Source organism: Pelodiscus sinensis, chromosome 29 (genome assembly GCF_049634645.1).
Source record: "Pelodiscus sinensis isolate JC-2024 chromosome 29, ASM4963464v1, whole genome shotgun sequence".
Taxonomy (NCBI): Eukaryota; Metazoa; Chordata; order Testudines; family Trionychidae; genus Pelodiscus; species Pelodiscus sinensis.
The window spans coordinates 11,512,056-11,534,255 of record NC_134739.1 but is presented as its reverse complement, the minus strand read 5'-3'; the positions used below and the strand labels follow the sequence as shown (position 1 = coordinate 11,534,255).

Here is a 22,200-nt window from a genome sequence, read left to right as displayed (position 1 = left end):
GCTAACACGGCTACCCCTCTGAGACTTGATGCAAATATAACATCCCTGGGATGCTGTGTCCTGTCCTGCCACCTCCCAGCCCACCTGCCCCAAACACCAATGCCCCGCCATGCATAGCTTTCCCTCCGTGCGCTTCCAGGGGGAAGCCTGCCCCGCCGTAGCTTCCCACTGGATCACATGCTCCTCGTCGAAAGTGCCGCTGTTGCAACGGAGCGTTGGCTTTTCAGCAGAACTCTGGCCGCCGGCTCCTTTGCAGCAACAGGATTCAGGTTACATCAGTGTGCACCCAGGTAGCTGCACGTGTGTGGGATGGAGCGATAGGGGCTTAGGAACCAGTCCCCGGCCAACCTCCTTCCTCTGAGGATGACGAACAGGGGCATGGTGAGGGCAGAGGGAGAAAGCGTCTCCTGAAGTTCTGATAAATGGTTCAACGTTGGGATGCTCCTCCAAACTCGTGTCTGCAAAATCCCAAGGGAGACGGGGCAGGATCAATCTTATGTATTCTGTGCTGATTTGGCCTCAGTTGGAGTATTGTGTCCAGTTCTGGGCACCGCATTTCAAGAAAGATGTGGAGAAAGTCCAGAGAAGAGCAACAAGAATGGTTAAAGGTCTAGAGAACATGAGCTATGAGGGAAGATTGAAAGAATCGGGTTTGTTTAGTTTAGAAAAGAGAAGACCGAGAGGGGACATGAGAGCAGTTTTCAAGTACCTAAAAGGGTGTTACAAGGAGGAGGGAGAAAAATTGTTCTCCTTGGCCTCTGTGGATAGAACAAGAAGCAATGGGCTTAAACTGCAGCAAGGGAGGTTTAGGTTGGACATTAGGAAAAACTTCCTGCCTGTCAGGGTGGTAAAACACTGGAATAAATTGCCTAGGGAGGTTGTGGAATCTCCATCACTGGAGACATTTAACAGCAGGTTAGACAGACACCTGTCAGGGATGGTGTTCTCTAGACAGTGCTTGGTCCTGCCATGAGGGTGGAGGGCTGGACTCGATGACCTCTCGAGGTCCCTTCCAGTTCTACTGTTCTATGTTTCTATTATTCCCTTTGGAAGATCCTGCCCTGGTTTTGGCTCTTATCAGGCAACACTCTCCTGCCCCTCAGTATTTCAGTGGCACAGGCTTGGAGACAGGTGGGGCGCGAACGCAACGTTCTCCCAACGCATCTCAATTCCGGGGGAAGCCGGGGGCTCTGTCCGGGCTCCAGCGCACACAGGAGTCTCCATCCGCATGTGAGCCCCACCCTGGATTATCCACCTCCCACCAGACCTCGGTGTGGCTCTAATGCAGCGGTTCCCAAACTTTTCGGCATTACGCCCCCTTTTTGATTTTTGAGAAACCCTCATGCCCCCCCCTCCAATAGCAGCAAAACTTGTTGAGCAAAACCAAAAAATAGCAGCACAACGGGGGGGGGGGGGGAGCGCTGGGTTGCCTCGCACCCCCCTGGAATTTCTTCATGCCCCCCCAAGAGGGCATGCCCCCCCAGTTTGGGAACCCATGCTCTAATTGCTTGTCAGGAGCTCGGCAGAGTCGGATTCCCGCCAAGAGTGCTTATCTGAGCCACGCTGGCGGATCCCGGCCTTGCTTTCCCTGGGTGTCTCTGCCGGGCGGGGCGGTGGGAGGAGACGACACCCAGCGCAAGGGACGCTTCCCTTCCCGACAGCCAGTCAGGCAAATGAGGCCTTGGATCACGGGGTGTTTGTTTGCTGGGTGGACGCTGGGGCTAAGTCTGCCCTGGCACTTTGCGGCGCTGCAGGGCTGTGAGGGAGCGGCGTGCTCCAGTGTGAGTGCTGGCCGGGGAGAGTTCTTTCTCCCCGCGCTCCTGCTGCGGCCGCATGTCGGTTTGAGGGTATAGACGGGGGGCGGGGAATCGGTGCGGGGTCGGGAGCTGCTGCCCCGGAGGAAAATCGGTTGGGGGCCACACACAAGTGCGAAGCAAAGCATGAAGCTCCCGACTGAGCGGAAGAAAGACCCTCCCCACATTCCCCTCACACGCCAGAGCCTAGGGGGGCCCTGGCTCATAGATTTTGGGTGCCCCCGCCCTGCGGGTGGGTGGCTGGGGGGCTGGCTCTTCAATGCTGAGCCTGGCCCCTGAACCTGGTATAGACAAAGCCTGGGGGGCCAACAGGGACAGAGCTGGGGAGGTGGGGACAACTCCTGTGAGAGGCAGTGTCAGCCTGAGGGGGCTTGTCTCCACAGCATGTGGTCAGGGTTGCAGGTGGAGAACGCTCTATGGGCATCTGCCCAGGCCAATGCGGCGTATGTCTGTAGAGGCGTAAGCCGCGCCCAGGCGGTGCCGGGCTGTCTCGTGCTGGCGGGGACTGGGCGGGCGGGCGGAGGCTCGGATCCGGAGGTCCCACACCGGATCCCCGCAGCCGACAAGTTGTGTTACGCTGATCTGCAGCTCCCGGAAGAAGAGTGAAAAATAGTCCAGGAGCTGTGAGCCAGAGGCTTGGCTGGCGCCTGTATGCGGATCCCCATTTCTCCCATATGGGGCGGGAGTTTTGGTTCTAGAGAGAGGAGCGAGCTATCTAGTTCCGCTCCAAAACCCCTCCCCCCACAGTGGGGTGCCTGGCATCTGAGTGGGTTGTTTCATTCCCTCCCTAGCCGGTGTGAGATCTTGGGGGCGCGGCGGGGCCCTGATCTCGGTTGAGCTGTTACCCCATGTGACGGCGTGTTGGGGATCCCCCCGATCTTGCACCCCCGTAGCAGCAAAGATGAGATTCCGCCAGCCAGTCGAACACAGAGGGTTTATTGCTTCTCCGGGATACAGCACAGCACGGATGTGATGTGGACATAAGGGGTACGTCTAGACTACATGGCTCCGTCGACGGAGCCAGACAGCCCCCCCACTACATCACGCCCCACTAGGTGGACCAGTCTGAACCCCAAGCTGGTTTTCATGGGCTTGTAACTTGTTCCGAGAGTGACTGATCCCCCCCCCTCCCGCCATCTGGGAGACTCGTGCTTCTGAGACCTTGCTGAGCAGAGAAGAGATTTGCACACTGGTGAGTCCGGATCCCCGTGTGCCTGGGGTCTCGCCAGCGCCCTCCGTAGAGCCAGGGCGTCCCGTTCAAAGGTTCCTGCCCTTGGCCGGACTCCACGAAATCGAGTCTGCCGGGCTCTGCAGAGGCCTGAAGGGACTGTGCTTGTATCCCGCTTTGCGGTGCAGATCTGGCCGGGGCACAAGGTCGAGGTGCTGGGTTCCTATCCGGGGCTTTTCTGGAGCCTGCTTCGCCCCGAAGCCGGCGCTTCCAAGCAAGCAGGTGGGCTGGTTTTGGAGGGGGGAGTCCTCTCCCATCCCTTCCTGCGATCTTCCCCAGACAATGCCATCCTGCAGGAGTGGAAAGTGGGTCCCATTTGGGAAAAGCCTGCTGGGTATCACCCTCTTTCCTTTCTCCCCTCTCCCTGGAGGAGGGACAGGAACGTGCTCCGGCGTGGAAGGGGCTGTTTACATTCGGATGCCAGCACCTGCTTTGCCCCACCTGCTGGTGTGGCGTGGAAGCCCGAGGGAGGTGCAGCAGCTGTGTGGGTTTGTGCGATTGTTTGTTTCTCCTCTCACCCGGCCGACTCCTGAGCCAAGCCCCAGCCCCAGCCAGCTCCACCCTCGCCCCACTGCAGAGGCGGAAGCCAGCGGAGGGTTACGTAATGCCCAGGCCCTTGGAGACCTGGCTGGCACCCAGCCCGCAGCCGTGCAAGGGGCCACCCCCAGCTGGCCGTGGGAATCAGGGTGGTCTAGTTTCGGGCAGCTGGGATGTTGGGAAGCACGGTGTAGAGGGCTGAGCTGCCAGGCCAGCCGGTGTGCCGAGCCCTGAGCTGCAATTGAAGGCTCCCAATTGTGCGGCGCCACCCAGCTGGGCGGTAACACCAACCGCGAGGGCAGCGAAGGCATAGAAACGGGGCATGGCACGAGCTGGGGAATGGGCGGGGGGAGAGATGGGGAGGAACCTTCTTTGGCTCAGAGGCCACTGACCCACAAAAAAATCACTCGGGGTCCACACATCACAACCTAGGGGGGCTTGGGCTAGTAGATTTTGTGGACCCCCTCCAGGCTCTGGGGTGGCCAGAAATGAGAGGTTCAGTGCGTGGGAGAGGGCTGCCGGGAAGTGGGCTGGGGCTGAGGGGGCTGAGCTGGACACGGGTGCAGGAGCAAAGTGGGGGTGAGGGAGGTCTGGGCAGGAGGGGAGTGCAGGAGCAGGCTAGGGGTCTGGGAGGTGCAGGAGCGAGATGGGGGTTGGGGGTCTGGGAGGTGCAGGAGCGGGGTGGGGGTCTGGGAGGTGCAGGAGCAGACTGGGGTTGGGGGTCCGGGAGGTGCAGGAGCAGACTGGGGTTGGGGTCTGGGAGGTGCAGATGGGGAATGGGGGTCTGGGAGGTGCAGGAGCAGGCTGGGGATGGGGGTCTGGGAGGTGCAGGAGCGGGATGGGGGTCTGGGAGGTGCAGGAGCGGGATGGGAGATGGGGGTCTGGGAGGTGCAGGAGCAGGCTGGGGGTGGGGTCTGGGAGGTGCAGGAGCGGGATGGGGGTCTGGGAGGTGCAGGAGCGGGATGGGAGATGGGGGTCTGGGAGGTGCAGGAGCAGGATGGGAGATGGGGGTCTGGGAGGTGCAGGAGCGGGATGGGGGTCTGGGAGGTGCAGGAGCGGGATGGGGGTTGGGGGTCTGGGAGGTGAAGGAGCGGGATGGGGGTTGGGGGTCTGGGAGGTGCAGGAGTGGGATGGGGGTCTGGGAGGTGCAGGAGCAGGATGGGGGTTGGGGGTCTGGGAGGTGCAGGAGCAGGCTGGGGGTCTGGGAGGTGCAGGAGCGGGATGGGAGATGGGGGTCTGGGAGGTGCAGGAGCAGGATGGGGGTTGGGGGTCTGGGAGGTGAAGGAGCGGGATGGGGGTTGGGGGTCTGGGAGGTGCAGGAGTGGGATGGGGGTGTGGGAGGTGCAGGAGCGGGATGGGGGTTGGGGGTCTGGGAGGTGCAGGAGCAGGCTGGGGGTCTGGGAGGTGCAGGAGCGGGATGGGGGTCTGTGAGGTGCAGGAGCAGGCTGGGGATGGGGGTCTGGGAGGTGCAGGAGCGGGATGGGGGTTGGGGGTCTGGGAGGTGCAGGTGCCAGCTAGGAGCAGCGAGGTGTGGGCGATGCGGGTGCCGTGTACCCAATGCTGGGCGTGGGGAGCCTCACGCCTCGGGGGCCAGATCCAGGCAAGCTGCAGGCCGGGTCAGGCCCCTGGGCCTTAGGTTCCCCACCCCGATCTAAGCTGAGCGGCTCCCTGTGCCCCGGGAGGCGCTAGGGGACCCCTCTCGTGCTCGGTGCTCAGTGACCCTCCGCAGAGCTAAGGCTCATGCCCCCCTCGGGAATGTTAACGTCCCCCAGACGCCGGGGGCTCCCCACCCGCCAGCCTGGGAAAGCTCAAGTGACGTGTCCGGGGAAACTGAGGCGGGCGGGGGGCCGGGAGCAAACGGGCAAGGCCAGCGGACCAGCGGCATCGCCGGGGGACGGGAACGGGGCCCCGCAGCCCCAGGCGCCGGTGGGACTTCCCCGCACGGTGCTGTGGCCCCAGTGGAGCGCAGTGATCCCAGCCGGGGCAGGAGGCAGGGTGCCTGGGAAGGGCAGGGGGCTGCGTGGCTGGAGCAGGGGCCGGAGAGGCCGGATTTCTGGCTCTGGGAAGGGCCAGCGAACCAGGTTCCCTCCCCTGCCCTGGAGAACCTGGGAGGGCCTGTTTCCTGGCGTCCCGTCTTGACAGCGTCTGTCTAATTGATTGACAGGAGCCTTTTGTGAGCTGATCACAAGGGGCGGGGGCGGGGGCAAGAGGTCCTGGCACAAAGAAACATCCATCCTGTGGGTCCCCTATGGGGCTCCTCCGCTCTCCAGGGGCCTTGGTGAGAGGCAGCGAGGGGGCCGACCAAACACACTGCTCATTGCCAGGGCCGCGGCTAATCCCCATTGCTGTGGGGAGAAGTCATACAGGAAGCCCATAGGAAGCTGTTGAAAGCCGCCCCGAGATAAATGGATGTTAGTTTAGTGCCTGGCATTTCCTGTGGAAAGCGACACTTCCGCTAGGCGCCGGGGGAGCGAGTCCGTGACCCGGGGGTATTAACGCCTGACTCACGGCGCTTCTAGAGGGCTGGGGGCGGAGGGCTGCACGGGCCAACCCGTTCCACAGAGCTTGGCTTGGATACAGCCGGCTGGGTGCCGGAGCTCGAGAGCCAACTCCCTCCCTGATGGCAGCTCTAAGGGGCACCGTGCGGCTCCCGACCCCGGGCGCGTGGTGCCTGATGGCAGCTCTAAGGGGCACCGTGCGGCTCCCGACCCCGGGCGTGTGGTGCCTGATGGCAGCTCTAAGGGGCACCGTGCGGCTCCCGACCCCGGGCGTGTGGTGCCTGATGGCAGCTCTAAGGGGCACCGTGTGGCTCCCGACCCCGGGCGCGTGGTGCCTGATGGCAGCTCTAAGGGGCGCTGTGCGGCTCCCGACCCCAGGCATGCGGTGCCTGATGGCAGCTCTAAGGGGCGCCGTGCGGCTCCCGACCCCGGGCGCGTGGTGCCTGATGGCAGCTCTAAGGGGCACCGTGCGGCTCCCGACCCCGGGCGCGTGGTGCCTGATGGCAGCTCTAAGGGGCACCGTGCGGCTCCCGACCCCGGGCGCGTGGTGCCTGATGGCAGCTCTAAGGGGCACCGTGCGGCTCCCGACCCCGGGCGCGCGGTGCCTGATGGCAGCTCTAAGGGGCACCGTGCGGCTCCCGACCCCGGGCGCGCGGTGCCTGATGGCAGCTCTAAGGGGCACCGTGCGGCTCCCGACCCCGGGCGCGTGGTGCCTGATGGCAGCTCTAAGGGGCACCGTGCGGCTCCCGACCCCGGGCGCGTGGTGCCTGATGGCAGCTCTAAGGGGCACCGTGCGGCTCCCGACCCCGGGCGCGCGGTGCCTGATGGCAGCTCTAAGGGGCGCCGCCCGGCCCCCGAGCATGTGGCGCCCCTTACAGCTGCTATCAGGCGCCCCCCAAAGGTTGGCACTCCAGGCAGTGCCCGGCTAGCTCCCCCCCCCCCATCTGGCCCTGCTTCCCAGGTAACCGCTTACCCCCTTACAGCCCTAGTTTGTAACAAACGCAGAACTGCCCCCAGGTGTGTAATACTCCTGCAACTTCCTGCCTGCTTTGCAGCCGCTTCGATCGCTCATGGGTACAAATAAACCCCGGATGCTCCCTTGTATTGATCCCCATCGGCCCCTTCCTTTCTGCCTGGCAGGGGGCCAGTGCTAGAGCCTGCACAAGCAACTGTTTCTCGGCTCTCTGCTCCAAGCCTGGCCTGGCCCTGGCAGACGCTAGTGAAAGAGGCTTGGGGAGCCTTGTAAATGCCTTTGTCATAATCTCTCCTGCGGGGTTTCTGCGCGGCTTTGGGGCCATCACCTGATTTACAAACCCTCAGCAGCGGTGAGGCGTACGGGCAGCCGTTGAAATAGATGAAAGGAACCTGCCAGCAGCTGGGCAGATTCTGACCAAAGGAGGCTTCTGGAGCCAACGGAGAAGTGGTTAAAAACAACACACCAGGCGCTTTTACCTGCAGACACCTGAGTTCAGGGCCCTGGGGGTTCCTTGATGCGCCTGATGCACGATAGTCCCATGTGGGTCTCTTCTGCGTAGCTAGGGGGCTTTGCGGGTTGGGGCTGCCGTGGCAGGTGCTGCACCGCCTGTGCTAACAGAGTCCCTGCCCCAGGAATGTACGAGGTAACTAGACCAGGAAGGACATTGCACCCATTTTACAGGCGGGGAAACTGAGGCCCAGAGCCAGACAATGGCCAGATTCTCTACAGAGCTCTGCAAGCCCTTCTGCAAACCCACCCTTTTTTGGGTGCCTAAATGAGAACCGAAAATGAGAACTGCAAATCTGGCCGCATGGGTGCAGGAACTAGGTTTCGTACTGGGTCCCAGCTGCCAGCCCTACACCTGGAGGAGGTTCCGCTGTCGGCCCCAGCCTTGGCCTCCTTCCCGTTGTCCGAATCCCCCTGCCTGGAGCCATGGCCTGTTCTCAGCCCAGCCGGGAGGCAGCGAGGGGCACAGCCAGGAGCAAGGGGGCACAGGTCCCGCTCTCTACAAACTGTTCTAGCCCCTCGGCCTGGCACCAAATGGCAATCAGGCCCCTGCGGCCTGTCTGGTGCCCCCAGCGGGTCCCTAGCTGAGGCAGGAGCTGAACCTGCTAGCTCCATGCGTGGGGGAGGGGGAGGGGATGCCTGCAGAGCAGGGGGCGGGCTGGGGTGAATGCCCACTGCTGGGGTGGAGCGGAACGGCCCCACACATCTGTGCACGTAGGATCCCTCCCTGCTGGCCCCTTCCGGAGCCCAGCCTCACCGCCTCTTCCTTCCCACCCCCCCTGCAGTCTGTACGGGCACCGACATGAAGCTGCTGCGTCCCTCCAGCCCCGAAAACCACTACGCCGCCCTCCGGCACCTCTACCAGGACTGCCAGGTGGTGCAGGGCAACCTGGAGATCACGTACCTGGGGCCGGACGCCAACACGACCTTCCTCAAGGTGAGCAACTTGGCGGGGCTTGAACTCAGCACCTTCCCTTTGCCCGTCCTGGGAGGCTTGCAAACGCAGCGCCCCCTGCTGTCCGGTCTTGACACTGCCGGGCCCGGGCCTCTCCCGCCCCTCGCCCATTGCCTCTTAGGCCGTGCGTGGCCTGTTCCGTCCATGCCTCAGCCCAGGGACATGAGAGCCTCTCGCTATTGCCCGGCTTGTCTTCGGGGCTCAGCCCTGACCAGGCTCTGTGCGGGGGCCGGTGGAGGAACCCTCCATCCTGGTTCTGGCCCAGGGACCGCTTGCTTCCCCCGTTGTGCTGCTTTCTAGTAGCCCGTGGCGAGTAGAATCTCTCCCTAGTCTCGTTCCTCCCCTGAACGCCGACCCCCGGGGCTGCGGGGCTGAGCCGGGGCTGTTTTCCAGGGCCCACCATGGAGACAAATTCCGTCCGGGCCCTTCCAAGAGCCGGCCTTCCCTCCCGCCTCTCCCTGCTGAGCTCTCGCTCTCTGGGCAGCCCGTCCTGGCCCTAGCCCGGCTGGGGTAACTCCTGGTAACGAAGCCAGCCGTTCCGGGGCAGCGGAGGTGGGGGGCCAGTTGCTAGTCACAGGCCTAGCCTCAAAGGGCAGCCGGCCTGGGGTGTGACTCTGTCAGGCAGCGGTGGGCTACCTGGGGTTCGATGCGCGGCCCATGCTCAGGGCTGCCGGATTCTGTTGGGTTCTGTCCACGTCCTTTGTCCCCTACCGGTATTACAGCCCTAAATGCGGCATCCTGGGATTGGAGCGAAAGGAGCAATTCCCCTTGCCCAGGAGGGGAACTGTTTTTGGGGTGGAGCGGGGCTGCTGACCCACAGAAAAATCAGTCGGGGCTTTTTTTTGGGGGGGGGGGGGTGTTCGGTATTTTTGGTTAAACCCCCTGGCAACCCTCGGCCCCCGACTGAGGAGAGAGACCCTCCCCACAATCCCCTCCCGCACCAGAGCCTGTGGGGCCCGAGCTAGTTGATTTTCTGCGCCCCAGCCCCACGGGGAGATGGTGGAGGGGCTGGAGCGCCAGCTGGGTGCGGGTAACCCAGAGCCTCAGGGGCCGGATCCAGACAAGCCGGGGGCCGCATCCAGCTCTCGGGCCTTAGGTTCCCCACCGCTGCCCTTGCCAGGGGTCGACTCTTATCTGAAACCAGGCCCTTGCCTGCCTATGAGGAGCCACAAGGCAGCATCTGAAGAAGCCTCCCTTCAGCTCGGCGGGCGAACCCTTCTCCCGGGGACCTGGGTTCTAATCCTGCTGCTGCCGAGTCCCCGTGGCGAGGTTCCCCCTTGTTTACTGAGGGCGGGGCCTGCGCACCTGTCCAGGAGAGCAGGAAGCAGCTGCCAAGGCGCTGGGCTGGCTCTCAGCTCTGTCCTCCTGGGAGGTTCTCAAGGGGGCTGGGGATCCGGAGAGAACAAGGTGGGTTGGGAGGAACTGGAACCGCCCTGTCTGGGGGGACCTGCCCAGCCTAGCCTGGGAGTGGGGCTGGGGAGGGTGGAGCGCCCGCTCTCCCAAAGACGGGGGCTTTGCAGGGCTGGCTGGAGCTCAGGCCTGGGGGCAGGTGCCCATTGGGTCCCCCCGGGGGCTCTGGCCCCAGGAGACCAGCCATGTCTGAGGCACCCCCGGCTCTGCCACACTTGGCTCATGGCCCGGAGCGGAGACGTGGGCCCCCTGGAGCTCAGACACTTATGGCTCCCGCGTTCAGCCCCGGGGCGGTGGGTTCTGCCCCCGCTGACGGGGCTGTTGCCTCCGCCTGATGGGCCTCCCCGTGTGGCGGGCGCCCGACCTCGCCCTGCCCCGGCCTCCCCCCGAGCCTGCTCTCTGCCCCCCAGGACATCAAGGAGGTCCAGGGCTACGTGCTGATTGCGCACAACCAAGTGAGCCACGTGTGGCTGGAGAACCTGCGCATCATCCGGGGCACCCAGCTCTACGAGGAGAAATACGCGCTGGCCGTCCTCTCCAACGCCGACCCCACCGGGGCGCAGGGGCTGCAGGAGCTGGGCATGAGGCATCTAACAGGTGTGGCGGGGGGGCCCCGAGCCGATCGGGGGGGCCCCGGCTCATCTCAGGGAGCACTCCAGGGTTCTGGGGGATTGTCACGGGAGCCCTGTGCCAGGTCAGAGGAATGACCTGTCTAGTGCAATATCTCCACCCTGTTGGACCAGGGATTCCCCCCTCCCAAGCCTCCTTCCAGGTATCCCTGCCATGTCGGATCACGGTATCTCCCCCCTGCCCTGGATCAGACCCATTGCCCATGTGGTCTGGTATCTCCCCCTGCCCTGCATCACATCCATGGTCCATGTGGTCTGGTATCTCCCTCCTGCCCTGCATCACATCCAGGGTCCATGTGGTCTGGTATCTCCCTCCTGCCCTGGATCAGACCCATTGCCCATGTGGTCTGGTATCTCCCTCCTGCCCTGGATCACATCCAGGGTCCATGTGGTCTGGTATCTCCCTCCTGCCCTGGATCACATCCATTGCCCATGTGGTCTGGTATCTCCCCCCTGCCCTGCATCACATCCATGGTCCATGAGGTCCAGTATCTCCCCCTGCCCTGGATCACATCCAGGGTCCAGGTGACCTGGTATCCCTCCACTGCCTTATATCAGACTAGTGCAAGTAACCCTGATCCAGGGCAGTGGGGAGATACCAGACCACATGGACCATAAATGTGATGCAGGGTCATGGTCTGGTAACCCCCCACTACCCTGCATCACGTTTATGGTCAATGTGCTTTGGTATCTCTCCACATCCTGCATCACATCCAGGGTCCATGTGGTCTGGTGTATCCCCCCTGCCCTGCATCACATCCAGGGTCCGTGTGGTCTGGTGTATCCCCCCTGCCCTGCATCACATCCAGGGTCCATGAGGTCTGGTGTATCCCCCCTGCCCTGCATCACATCCAGGGTCCATGTGGTCTGGTGTATCCCCCCTGCCCTGCATCACATCCAGGGTCCATGAGGTCTGGTGTATCCCCCCTGCCCTGCATCACATCCAGGGTCCATGTGGTCTGGTGTATCCCCCCTGCCCTGCATCACATCCAGGGTCCATGTGGTCTGGCGTATCCCCCCTGCCCTGCATCACATCCAGGGTCCATGTGGTCTGGCGTATCCCCCCTGCCCTGCATCACATCCAGGGTCCATGTGGTCTGGTGTATCCCCCCTGCCCTGCATCACATCCAGGGTCCATGAGGTCTGGTGTATCCCCCCTGCCCTGCATCACATCCAGGGTCCATGTGGTCTGGTGTATCCCCCCTGCCCTGCATCACATCCAGGGTCCATGTGGTCTGGTGTATCCCCCCTGCCCTGCATCACATCCAGGGTCCATGTGGTCTGGCGTATCCCCCCTGCCCTGCATCACATCCAGGGTCCATGTGGTCTGGTGTATCCCCCCTGCCCTGCATCACATCCAGGGTCCATGAGGTCTGGTGTATCCCCCCTGCCCTGCATCACATCCAGGGTCCATGTGGTCTGGTGTATCCCCCCTGCCCTGCATCACATCCAGGGTCCGTGTGGTCTGGTGTATCCCCCCTGCCCTGCATCACATCCAGGGTCCATGAGGTCTGGTGTATCCCCCCTGCCCTGCATCACATCCAGGGTCCATGTGGTCTGGTGTATCCCCCCTGCCCTGCATCACATCCATCATCCCGTTGGCCTGGTATCCCCCCACTGCCTTGGATCAGATAGTGCTGTTAGCCCTGACCTCCCTGCCACACCTGTTGAGAGCAATGGGTCCCACTCGCCACTTCTCCATCCTCTGAGCGTGGCCCATACCAGCTCCTGTGTCACTCGGGCATCGGGGCTGGTGGGGGAGAGTCTTCCTGCCCCCCCCCTTGCTGACCGATGCCCTGGAGCCTGAGGCTCGACGGTTGACGGGTCCAAGGTCAGATGCCTTCCTGCGCCTCCCCCAGGGCTTGGCCTTGCTAGTGTCATTTGAAACAAGCTTGTGGTCCCGGGCGGGGATTCCCCGGAGGCTGGGCTGCGTGGGAGCGCAAGGTGGCTCCTCTCCCGGCCCATCCACGCTGGGCAGGCTGGGGGGCAGCGGCTGGTGCTCTGCTCACGGTCCCGTTCCCCCCCCCGCTGCAGAGATCCTGAAGGGCGGGGTGCACATCCAGGGGAACCCCCAGCTGTGCTTCCAGGAGACGATCCTGTGGGACGACATCTTCCGATCCAGAGAGCCGGCCCGGCACAAGCAGATCAACAGCAGCAGGCAGAGGACGTGTACGTGCCCGGCTGGGGGCCCCGGGGCGGGACGGCTCAGCAGAGGGGGCGGCCGGCAGGGGGAGCTCGTTGGGCTCTGGCTCGGGGGCGCGGGGTGGGCCTGTGCCTGGGGCCCGCTCTTCGGCAAGGGGCCGGGAGGAAGGCGCGGAGTCTCCCTTGGGGAACCCAGCCTGGTCCCCTCCCGCTTGGCCCCCACGACAGGCTGGGGTGGGGCTCCCCCAGGCTCTGTGCTCGGCTCCAGGTGGCTGAGGGGAGCAGGGGGCTGCTGCCCCAAGCCGTAGGCTAGCGGGGAAGCGAGGAACGTGGGAAACGGCAGCCGGCGCAGCCCCCTCGGCCCCAGGCAGCTGCTGGATGAACCGGGAGGGGGAAGGGGGGGCCTCCCTACCCCACCTCGCCCCACACGGCCTGAGCCCCCGGCATCCTCTAACGCCCTCTGTCTTCTCCCCCCGTCCAGGTGCCGACTGCAGAAGCTTCTGTCCCGAAGGGCACTGCTGGGGGGAAGGGCCGCAGTCCTGTCAGACCCGTGAGCACTGGGAGCGGGGCAGGCTGGCCAGCCAGGCCTGGCAGGGGCCCATGGGGCTAGCTCACCCGCCACACAAATAGGGCCCGGGCCCCGCAAAGCCTGGCGGGAGTGGGGGCCCCCCGGGCCAGAGCTCCCGGCCTGGGTCTGTGTCCCCGCGGGGGGAGCGAGCATGGTGGAGAACCCCGGGGCTTTCGCACCGCCCCACCGGCTTGGGACGGGCAGAGGGGTGGCCGGGGGGGGGGGACGTGGACGACAGGCAGGATGTGGCTGGGGGGAGGGACGGAGGCGCCGCCCCTGGAGTGGGGGAGCGGGATCCATTGGACTGGGCCTGTTTCGGGATGCACAGAGAACCCCCCGTGGGGCGGCTGTTTGCTGCGACCCGCTGGGTCCCTGGCGCCGGCGGTTTCCAGCAGAGCTCCCCGGATGGCAAGGGCCTGGGGCAAAGCCGCCGCCAAACAGCCAGGTCCTAATGGTGCCCCCCCTCCCCCCGCTTTGCCCCAGTGACCAACAGCATCTGCCACGAATGCCCCCGGTGCAAGGGCAAGAAGCCCCCAGACTGCTGCCACGAGCAGTGTGCGGCAGGCTGCACGGGGCCCAAGAACTCGGACTGCCTGGTGAGTGCCGGGCGTGGGCGTGGCAGGGGCTCGCTCCGCGGATGGGGCGAGCGTATGGCCAGGTGGGGGGGAGGGAAGTGGGGGGGGGTGTCAGAGGGGCGTGGCGGGGGCTAGCCCACAGATGGGGTGGCCCCATGGCCAGGTGGGGGAGGGAAGTGGGGGGGGGTGTCAGAGGGGCGTGGCGGGGGCTAGCCCACGGATGGGGCGGCCCCATGGCCAGGTGGGGGAGGGAAGTGGGGGGGGGTGTCAGAGGGGCGTGGCGGGGGCTAGCCCACAGATGGGGCGGCCCCATGGCCAGGTGGGGGAGGGAAGTGGGGGGGGGGTGTCAGAGGGGCGTGGCGGGGGCTAGCCTGCGGATGGGGCGGCCCCATGGCCAGGTGGGGGAGGGAAGTGGGGGGGTGCCAGAGGGGCGTGGCGGGGGCTAGCCCATGGATGGGGCGGACGCATGGCCAGGTGGGGGGAGGGAAGTGGGGGGGGGGTGTCAGAGGGGCGTGGCGGGGACTAGCCCATGGATGGGGCGGACGCATGGCCAGGTGGGGGGAGGGAAGTGGGGGGGGGTGTCAGAGGGGCGTGGCGGGGGCTAGCCCGCGGATGGGGCGGACGCATGGCCAGGTGGGGGGGAGGGAAGTGGGGGGGTGTCAGAGGGGCGTGGCGGGGGCTAGCCCGCGGATGGGGCGGCCCCATGGCCAGGTGGGGGGAGGGAAGTGCGGGGGTGCCAGAGGGGCGTGGCGGGGGCTAGCCCGTGGATGGGGCGGACGCATGGCCAGGTGGAGGAGGGGGGTGTGGCGGGGATGCCCGGAGGGCGGATTGGTGCAGAGTCTGGCAAAGGGCCATAGTGCAGGGGACAGACTCGGGAGGTTGGCTGGAGCCCGTGGGGCAGGTCTGGGCTGGCGGAGGCTGGAGGGGGGCCCCCAGATGCTCACTCTCGGCTCGCCGGCTCCCCCAGGCCTGCCTGCACTTCAACCGCAGCGGGATCTGCGAGCAGCACTGCCCGCCCCTCGTCACCTACAACTCGGACACCTTCGAGTCGGTGCCCAACCGGGACGGGCGCTACTCCTTCGGAGCCAGCTGCGTCAGCCGGTGCCCCTGTGAGTGCCCCCTTCCCGCCCGCCGGGCACGCCACCCCCGGTCACCCCTCGCTGGGCTCCGTGTGCCAGCTGCCCCCTGGTGCTTCCCCAAGCAGGGTCGGGCCCCTCCACCTCCCATAGCCCCCGCCCCATGCACAAGGCAATTCTAGTTAACTGGGCAGCCCCAAGCTGAGCCCCCCCCGCTGGAATGCAGCAGCCGGGGGGCTAACGGGGAGGGAGATGACCAAGGCGGCTTTGCCCTTCGCTGCAGGAGGTGGGGGTGGAGCCATTTTCGCCCCCCCCCCCATCCTCCAGGGTCAGAGTCTGGGGTCCAAGCTTGCAGGGTATTTGGAGCCAGCGCCAAGCTTTGAGGGCAAGCTGAGGCCCCGGCTTGGGACATGTTGGCTTGTGGGAGCTGGGCAGGCTCAGGCGAGTTCCTGAAATACCAGCCTGGCCCCCATCACCGCAGCCTCTGGGCACGGCCCAGGCCTCGGGGGCGTTTGTCCTCCCTAAGCTGCGCAGCCGTGTGGCTACTCAGCTGCCTGTTAAGCCCGGCGCGGGGGCTCAGGGCTGCAGCTGCAGGAGGGGCGCCTCTCCCGGCCGGCCCCAGCATGGGCCTGCCCCAAACGTGCAGCGGGTTAGAGGCGAGGCGCCCCTCACCCCCTCCACACACCACTCTGCCCCAGTGCCGAGCCCCCTCCCACACTCTGAACCCCTCGCCTCACCCCTGCAGAATGCATTTGGCGATGTGCCCCGGTACGGACATTTTGTATCACCCGTCACCTCCCTAGTGGTGCACCTCACAAAATTCATTCCGCACATGGGCATAAGGCGGGGTGGGGAACCTCAGGCCCAGGGGCCGGATCCAGCTCCCAAGGCTCAGGGCTCCCCCCAGCTTTGGGGAGCCCACATTGGCGCTCCAGGCCCCCTGCTGCCCCTCACACACAATCCACTAGCCCGGCCCCCCGAGGCTCTGGAGTGCAGGGGAAATGTGTGTGGGGGGGTCTTCTTCCTGCTCAGTCGGGAGCCACGTCAACGGGGGGGTTGTTTGGTTTTTTGCTGCTCGCTGTGCGGCCCCCGACTGGTTTTTCTGTGGGTCAGCGGCCCCCTCCATAAGGGAACCCTGCTGCACACACACGCTGCACACAAGTACTGACTAGCCCCAGTGGGGCAAGGGGATTTGCCCAAGTCCCCACTAACAGTCAGTGGCGGAGCAGGGAACCAAAGGCAGGTTGCCTGAGTCTCAGGCCAACGCCCTAACCATGGGGCCCACCCTTCCTCTCCGTGTCCCCCACCCCAGACAACTACCTGGCCACGGAGGTGGGCTCCTGCACGCTGGTGTGTCCGCAGAACAGCCAGGAGGTGAGCACGGAGAGCGCGCAGAAATGCGAGAAGTGCAGCAAGCCCTGCCCGGAAGGTAACAGCCCCCTCCCCTCTGCCGCGCCCAGAGGAGCCCTGTTCCCGCCGGGCTCGGGGGCAGCGCATCCCAGCAGCTCCCGGGCGTGGGATCCTTGGGGCGTCGTGCAGCGCGGGGGGCGGGGTGGAAGGATGGGTCGGGGGCGATCAGGGCACGCTGGTGTTCCCGGCCGGCCCCTCTCAGCCTCCTGCCCTGCTCTCTCCTAGTCTGCTACGGGCTGGGCATGGACACGCTGAAGGGCGTCCGGGCCGTCAACTCCTCCAACATCCAGGCCTTTGCCCGCTGCACCAAGATCTTCGGCAGCTTGGCCTTCCTGCCCGAGACCTTCAAGGGGTGAGTAGCGGTGCCAGGTGCCCAGCGTACAGCCCAGCTAGCCCAGCCCAACTCTGGCTGCCATGCCCCCGGGAGCTCCCAGCCCTGCGGGTAGGGGCGGGCAGGCTCTGGACGCGGCGTGGGATGAAGGATGCCTGTGTGGGCACTGGGTGAGGGCACCAGGATCTGGCTAACTCCTGCTCAGAGATCTGGCTATTAGGGGAGTCCCTGTGCCAAAGGGGAATCGCCATTAGCAGCGTAGGGCCTATGCCACACAGTTGGATCGTTCTGATTCTATCCAGGAGGGGGCAGCGGTGCACACACTGGCCAGTCCATTACAGTGCGGTCTGGCTCAAGCCCCTTTTGGAAACGGAAACCTCCCTGGAGCCTTGGTCTTGCAGGCCCAAGGAAGTGGGTCACAAGCGATGAAAAGGGCTCCCTCTACCCCCGGGAGTATCTGTTTACTCTGGACCTTGCAGAGAATGTAGCACCCCTGCCTTCAAGATCTCTGCCACCGACTGCCAGTGGGATCTTGGGCAAATCCCCTTGCCCCTCTGGGCTCAGTCAGTACTCTGTGTGTGCCCTTATGTCCGTGTGCGGAATGAATTTTGTGATGTGCACCGATAGGGAGGTGAGGCGTGCTACGAAATGTCCGTACTGGCCTGGCGGCCCCTGGTGACTGCACAGCCGCCGGGCAGCCACCCCCGCCCCTCTGAGCACTCCCTCCCCCACCGGGTTCTTTCTCAAGCAGGGATCCTGCCACCAACACGGCGCCCTTGGACCCGGAGCAGCTCAAGATCTTCGAGAGCCTGGAGGAGCTGACAGGTGGGTGAGGGACTCCTCGGTGCGCACGCCCCAGGGGCCAGCCAAGGTCCGGCCCCTCCGGCCAGCTAACGCTCACAGGCTGCTGAGCTGGAAATCTCAGGGCTGCATGGGGGGGAGGGCTGCCCCTTGGGAGTGGGGCCTGGGCCTGGCAGTCACCCCGGATCTGGGAGACCCACAAGCAGGTGGGATAAGGACGTGCCCCCGTGCTCCATTCCGCAGGCTTCTTATACATCGAGGCCTGGCCAGAGACCTTCCCCGACCTGAGCATCTTCCAGAACCTCCGGATCATCCGAGGACGGGTGCTTCACAAGTGAGCGGGCGCCGGCAGGGCCTCGGGGCGGGGGGCAAGCAGGCCTTGGGGTGGGGGCCTGAGAATGGACGGGCCTGGCAAGTCTGGGTAAAGTGTTGGGGACACGCCCGGTTCTCAGTCAGCGGAAGGCGAGTGGCACCGGCCAGCAGCTCAGATCTTCTCCCATCTCCAGGGTAGGGGTGATGGGGCCGGTCAGCACGAGGAACCCCATGAGATCTGCCAGGCGTGGACGGAGCGTGGGGGATCGCAGCCAGGTCTAGACCCCCCTCCCCAAAGGACGGGGCTGGCAGGGTCCCTCTGACGCCTGCTCCTCCGGGCTCACCCTCTGCCTGTCGTGTCTCTGCAGCGGCGCCTACGCTCTGACGCTGCAGAACCTGCCCATCGTCTCGCTGGGCCTGCGCTCGCTGCGGGAGATCAGCAGCGGGATGGTGCTGGCCCACCAGAACCCCAACCTCTGCTTCCTCCAGAACGTGCCCTGGGGAGAGCTCTTCAGGAGCAGGCGCCAGATGTTCTTCCAGACCGCCAGCAAGCCTGTGGCACAGTGTGGTAAGGAGTGGGGGGATACAGCCGGCTCTGGGCCCCCACCCTCGGCTGGGGCCCTGCCTTGGCAGAGGGGTGCCAGTGGGTAGCCCCCCACCAGTGCCAACAGCAGCCCCTGTGCCAGATGGAGCCCAATGCCAGCTGTCTTCTCCATGGCTGCTCTCTCCTGGGTGGCGCGCCAACTCGCAGTGCCGCTTCCCCCTGGCTGTCGCTCGGATCCCGGGTGCCCCCCGGCATCTGTGCCCGGTGGAGGCTGCGTCCCCCCCACCCCGGGGAAACCTCTCGGCCTGGCTGTCCCGAGGGGCAGGCCGGGTTCTAACTACGCGTCCTCCCCGCAGAGAGCGAGGGGCTGGTGTGCTTCCACCTCTGCAAGCTGGGGCAGTGCTGGGGGCTGGGCCCGATGCAGTGCGTCACCTGCCTGGGGTACCTGCGCGGGCAGGAGTGCGTGGAGTCCTGCAACTTTCTGGACGGGTAAGCGGGGGGCTGCGGGCGCTGAGCGGCTGGGTCTCCCTGCAAGGCCCCGGGGTCTTCACCTGCCTGGGTTTGGGGCATCTCCAAGGGACCTTGAGACTAGAATAACCAGGGAGCTTCTTCCCCGGCATCCCCCTTAGGGAGGATCTTGCCAGTCAGGGAGAAGCGGGCAAGGGAGGCAGATGGGGGGGAACAGGGGCAGGCTAGGTCCTGTACCAAGCCTGAAAGCTTCCCCCAGCCTGGGCCGGAGAGAGTGCTGTTGGCATTTCCACCCTTCCTGTCGCACCTTCCCTCTCCGGGGTGGGCACAGGGCCCCGGATCGTGCAGCCAGGCCCTTTACCGATGCGGGAATAACCGATCCCAGCCCTGCGGAGCCGGGGGGGCCGCCGGGAAGGAAGCGGGACAGCTGTGAGGTGGCTGCGAAAGGTCAGAGCCTGCCACGGGGGCACCACGTTCCACACGCGAGTGTCGGGATGTGAGGCTGGACCCGGCCGGCTCCGGGGGCGCGGGTGACGTGTGCCACTGTGCAGTGGTGGCCTCAGGCTCTTTCTCCCCGCAGGGCCACCCGGGAACACGCCAACGGGACCCGCTGCCTCCCCTGCCACCCCGAGTGCTTGCCCCAGAACGGCACGGAGACCTGCAACGGCTCGGTGAGGCGTGCGCGGGGCCCCTTTAAGACCGATCCGTTTCTACTAGCGCTCAAGGCTTTGGGCTGTCCCTGGGTTCCTCTCCCTCCCTCCCCGCCCCCATGCACATTGCTCACTCTGCATCCTTCCCGGCAGGAGGCGGACCAGTGCACGGCCTGCGCCCATTACAGAGATGGGCAGCACTGCGTGGAGAAGTGCCCCAGTGGCGCCAAGGCGGATTCCTCCTTCGTGACTATCTGGAAGTATCCGGACGAACACGGCGTCTGCCAGCCGTGTCCCACCAACTGCACCCACTTGTGAGTAGGGGGCGGAGCGCTGCCCTTGGCTGGCGGCATCCCAGACCGGCCTAGGGGGAGACAGCGAGGTGGGGCGACGCGGCTGGGGACAGCCATGGGCTTGCTGCCTCCTGGCTGGTGCGCCAACTCGCAGGGCCACCGCGGGGCCGCTTCTCTCCGGCTGTCGCTCTGATGCCCCCGCCCCCGGCACCTGCGGCTAAACCCCGGTCCCATGGTTGCAGCATGGCGGGAGGCTCCAAGGACGTGGAAGGGTTTGGTGGGTCACTTCTGCCTCCCCTCGAGTAACAAGCGTCTCCGGGTTCTTCCCCAGGTGCACGATCCGGAATGAGGACGGCTGCCCCGTGGATCAGAAGCCAAGGTACCGCACCCCGATCCCAGCCGCCTTCGTGCCAACTTCCCAGGCGGTCGCCAGGGTCCCCCATTCCTGGGGGGAGCTTGTGCCATCTGCCTCCTGCTCCCCATCTCCCTACCCCACATGTCCCTGCAGCCCCCGGGCGCTCTGCCAAGCGCCACTCTGAGGCTGGGAAGCACCGGAGGGGAATCCCTTCCCCAGCTGATTGGCAGGGGACAGTGCCCGGCCAATGGGACCAGATGTTCCGTCCCCATCCCGGGCCCAGAGGCTGTAACTCGGCAGATCGTTAACCCCCCGGGCACCCAGGCTGCTGCTTCTAAACGGGCACCGTGCTGCCTGGCATGTGGAGATGGCCCTGGATCTACCCCTCCACAGTCCCTTCCCCTGGGAATTCTGTGCCTGGCAGGAGCACCCTGCCGCTCCCGTATTCCTCATCCTCACCACTGGGGTGTTGCGTCGAAAGTGTGCCGGGGAGGTGTCCAGGGAACCGCTGACCAGGGATGTAACAATCCCATTGAATCAGTGAACGGGCTCATCGTTAGGTTTCACTGGTCAACCGATTAAGCAAGATGGGTGGAGGGCGCTGCAGCCCGGCTGGAGCCGCCCCCAACTTGTGGGGCAGCCGCCAGCCCCCTCGTTCCACCCCGCACGAGGCTTCCAGCTCTGTGTGGGGCTGCCAGCTCCTAGCCCAGCCCATGGGGCAGTGAGCCCAGTGGAGCTGGAGCCACCCTCTGCCTGAGGAGGGCCACAGGCTGCTCCCGGGCGCTGGTTAACCGTTCCCTCGTAAGCATCACCTGGTGAGAGTGATGCTTGCTGGGTAAGTGGCTACCTGGTTACCCTTGCGCATCCCTGCTGCCGAAAGTCACCCGCCATCGCAATCCGAACGCCATCCGTGCAGAGGGACTCCCGCGAAGTGTGCGGCGCTCACTGCACTGTGCTGTGGCCCAGATCCTGGCTCGCCAGCGACAATGCCAAGGGCGGTCGCCCGCAGCCGAGTGGGGGCTGTGGGGCAGAGACCCCCAGCCGTGCTCCAGCGAGGGAGCGCCAATCAGTGACTCCCTTGCATGAGGCCACGCCCATCTGCGGGTCGAGCCACCTGAGAGAGGCCGCCATGCTCACCCGATCCCGACTCGGTCTGTGTAGCAGAGGCCAGAGCTGCAGCCTGGCGTAGTGGTGGGAAAAGCTATCAGGACTCGTAATAACCGAGCCTGCGGAAGAGGAGCCCGGGCATGGGTGGAGCCCCTGAGAACTCTCCTCGGAGAGAGAATTAGAGTTGACGTGGCTACGTCGGGAACCAGCCGGCGTCTGCGACACGCGACCTGCCCTTGAGCAGCCAATCCTCCAGATCGGGGCACACGCAAACACCCCCCCGCTGGAGGAAGGCCGCCACCATGCCTGTGCATTTCATAAATCCGCGGGGGGCCGGGAACCGGCCGTGCATCTGGCCCACCACAACGCAGGGACGATGCCAATATGAACATACGCATCTTGCGACACGAGGGCGGCCTCTCAGGAGGCAGGAGAGCGGCCGGGGACGCCACGCGGAACCTCAGCTTTTCCACACACTGGTGGAGGTCGTGAAGGCCTAAACCCGGCCAGAGCCCTTCCGTGGGGATTAACGGGAGTAGAAGCCCTTCCCCTGGAACTCTGGTTCCTCTGCTCCTGACTGCAGGCGCGAGAGCACCTCCTGGAACAGAAGTTGCTCCTGAGAGGAGCCCCTGAAGAGGGAGGAGCGAGGATGGAAGGTAGAAAACTGGAGAGAAGAGCCTCCAGTTCCACTGTGCTTAAGACCCGGCGATCGGAGATCTGGAGCCGAGCAGGGTAGAGGTGGGACAGCCGGTTCCCAAACACAGAGGGAGGAGCCGGACAGAGCTCGGCGCGTCGTCCCCGAGCGACCTTCAAAAGTTCTTTTTGGGGCGGCGGACTGCCTAGGCGAGCCCTGCCCTTGGTTACTGGAGGAGCTAGGTGGTTTCCGACGGTTCCTGCCGCTGCCCCTGCTTCCCTAGTCCTGCCTCTGGTGGGCCGGGTAATAACGGGGCAGGGGCTGCGGTTGAAATGGCTCCGTTGTGGGGCTGGTGTACGGAGGCCTGAGGACTTCAAGGT

The 22,200-nt window shown here is 65.1% G+C and overlaps 1 protein-coding gene across 1 annotated transcript in view; it reads left to right on the top strand.

The window, feature by feature from the left end:
- ERBB2 (erb-b2 receptor tyrosine kinase 2) overlaps positions 1-22,200 on the top strand; it is a 50,394-nt gene that overhangs the window by 13,576 nt on the left and 14,618 nt on the right. Inside the window, exons 2-16 of the mRNA XM_075911526.1 lie at positions 8,346-8,497; positions 10,336-10,522; positions 12,589-12,723; positions 13,178-13,246; positions 13,748-13,860; positions 14,807-14,948; positions 16,228-16,344; positions 16,551-16,677; positions 17,408-17,481; positions 17,701-17,791; positions 18,138-18,337; positions 18,670-18,802; positions 19,362-19,452; positions 19,585-19,745; positions 20,056-20,103. Coding sequence (XP_075767641.1) covers positions 8,346-8,497; positions 10,336-10,522; positions 12,589-12,723; positions 13,178-13,246; positions 13,748-13,860; positions 14,807-14,948; positions 16,228-16,344; positions 16,551-16,677; positions 17,408-17,481; positions 17,701-17,791; positions 18,138-18,337; positions 18,670-18,802; positions 19,362-19,452; positions 19,585-19,745; positions 20,056-20,103 — 1,840 coding nt within the window. The remainder of the gene's footprint in view (positions 1-8,345; positions 8,498-10,335; positions 10,523-12,588; positions 12,724-13,177; positions 13,247-13,747; positions 13,861-14,806; positions 14,949-16,227; positions 16,345-16,550; positions 16,678-17,407; positions 17,482-17,700; positions 17,792-18,137; positions 18,338-18,669; positions 18,803-19,361; positions 19,453-19,584; positions 19,746-20,055; positions 20,104-22,200) is intronic.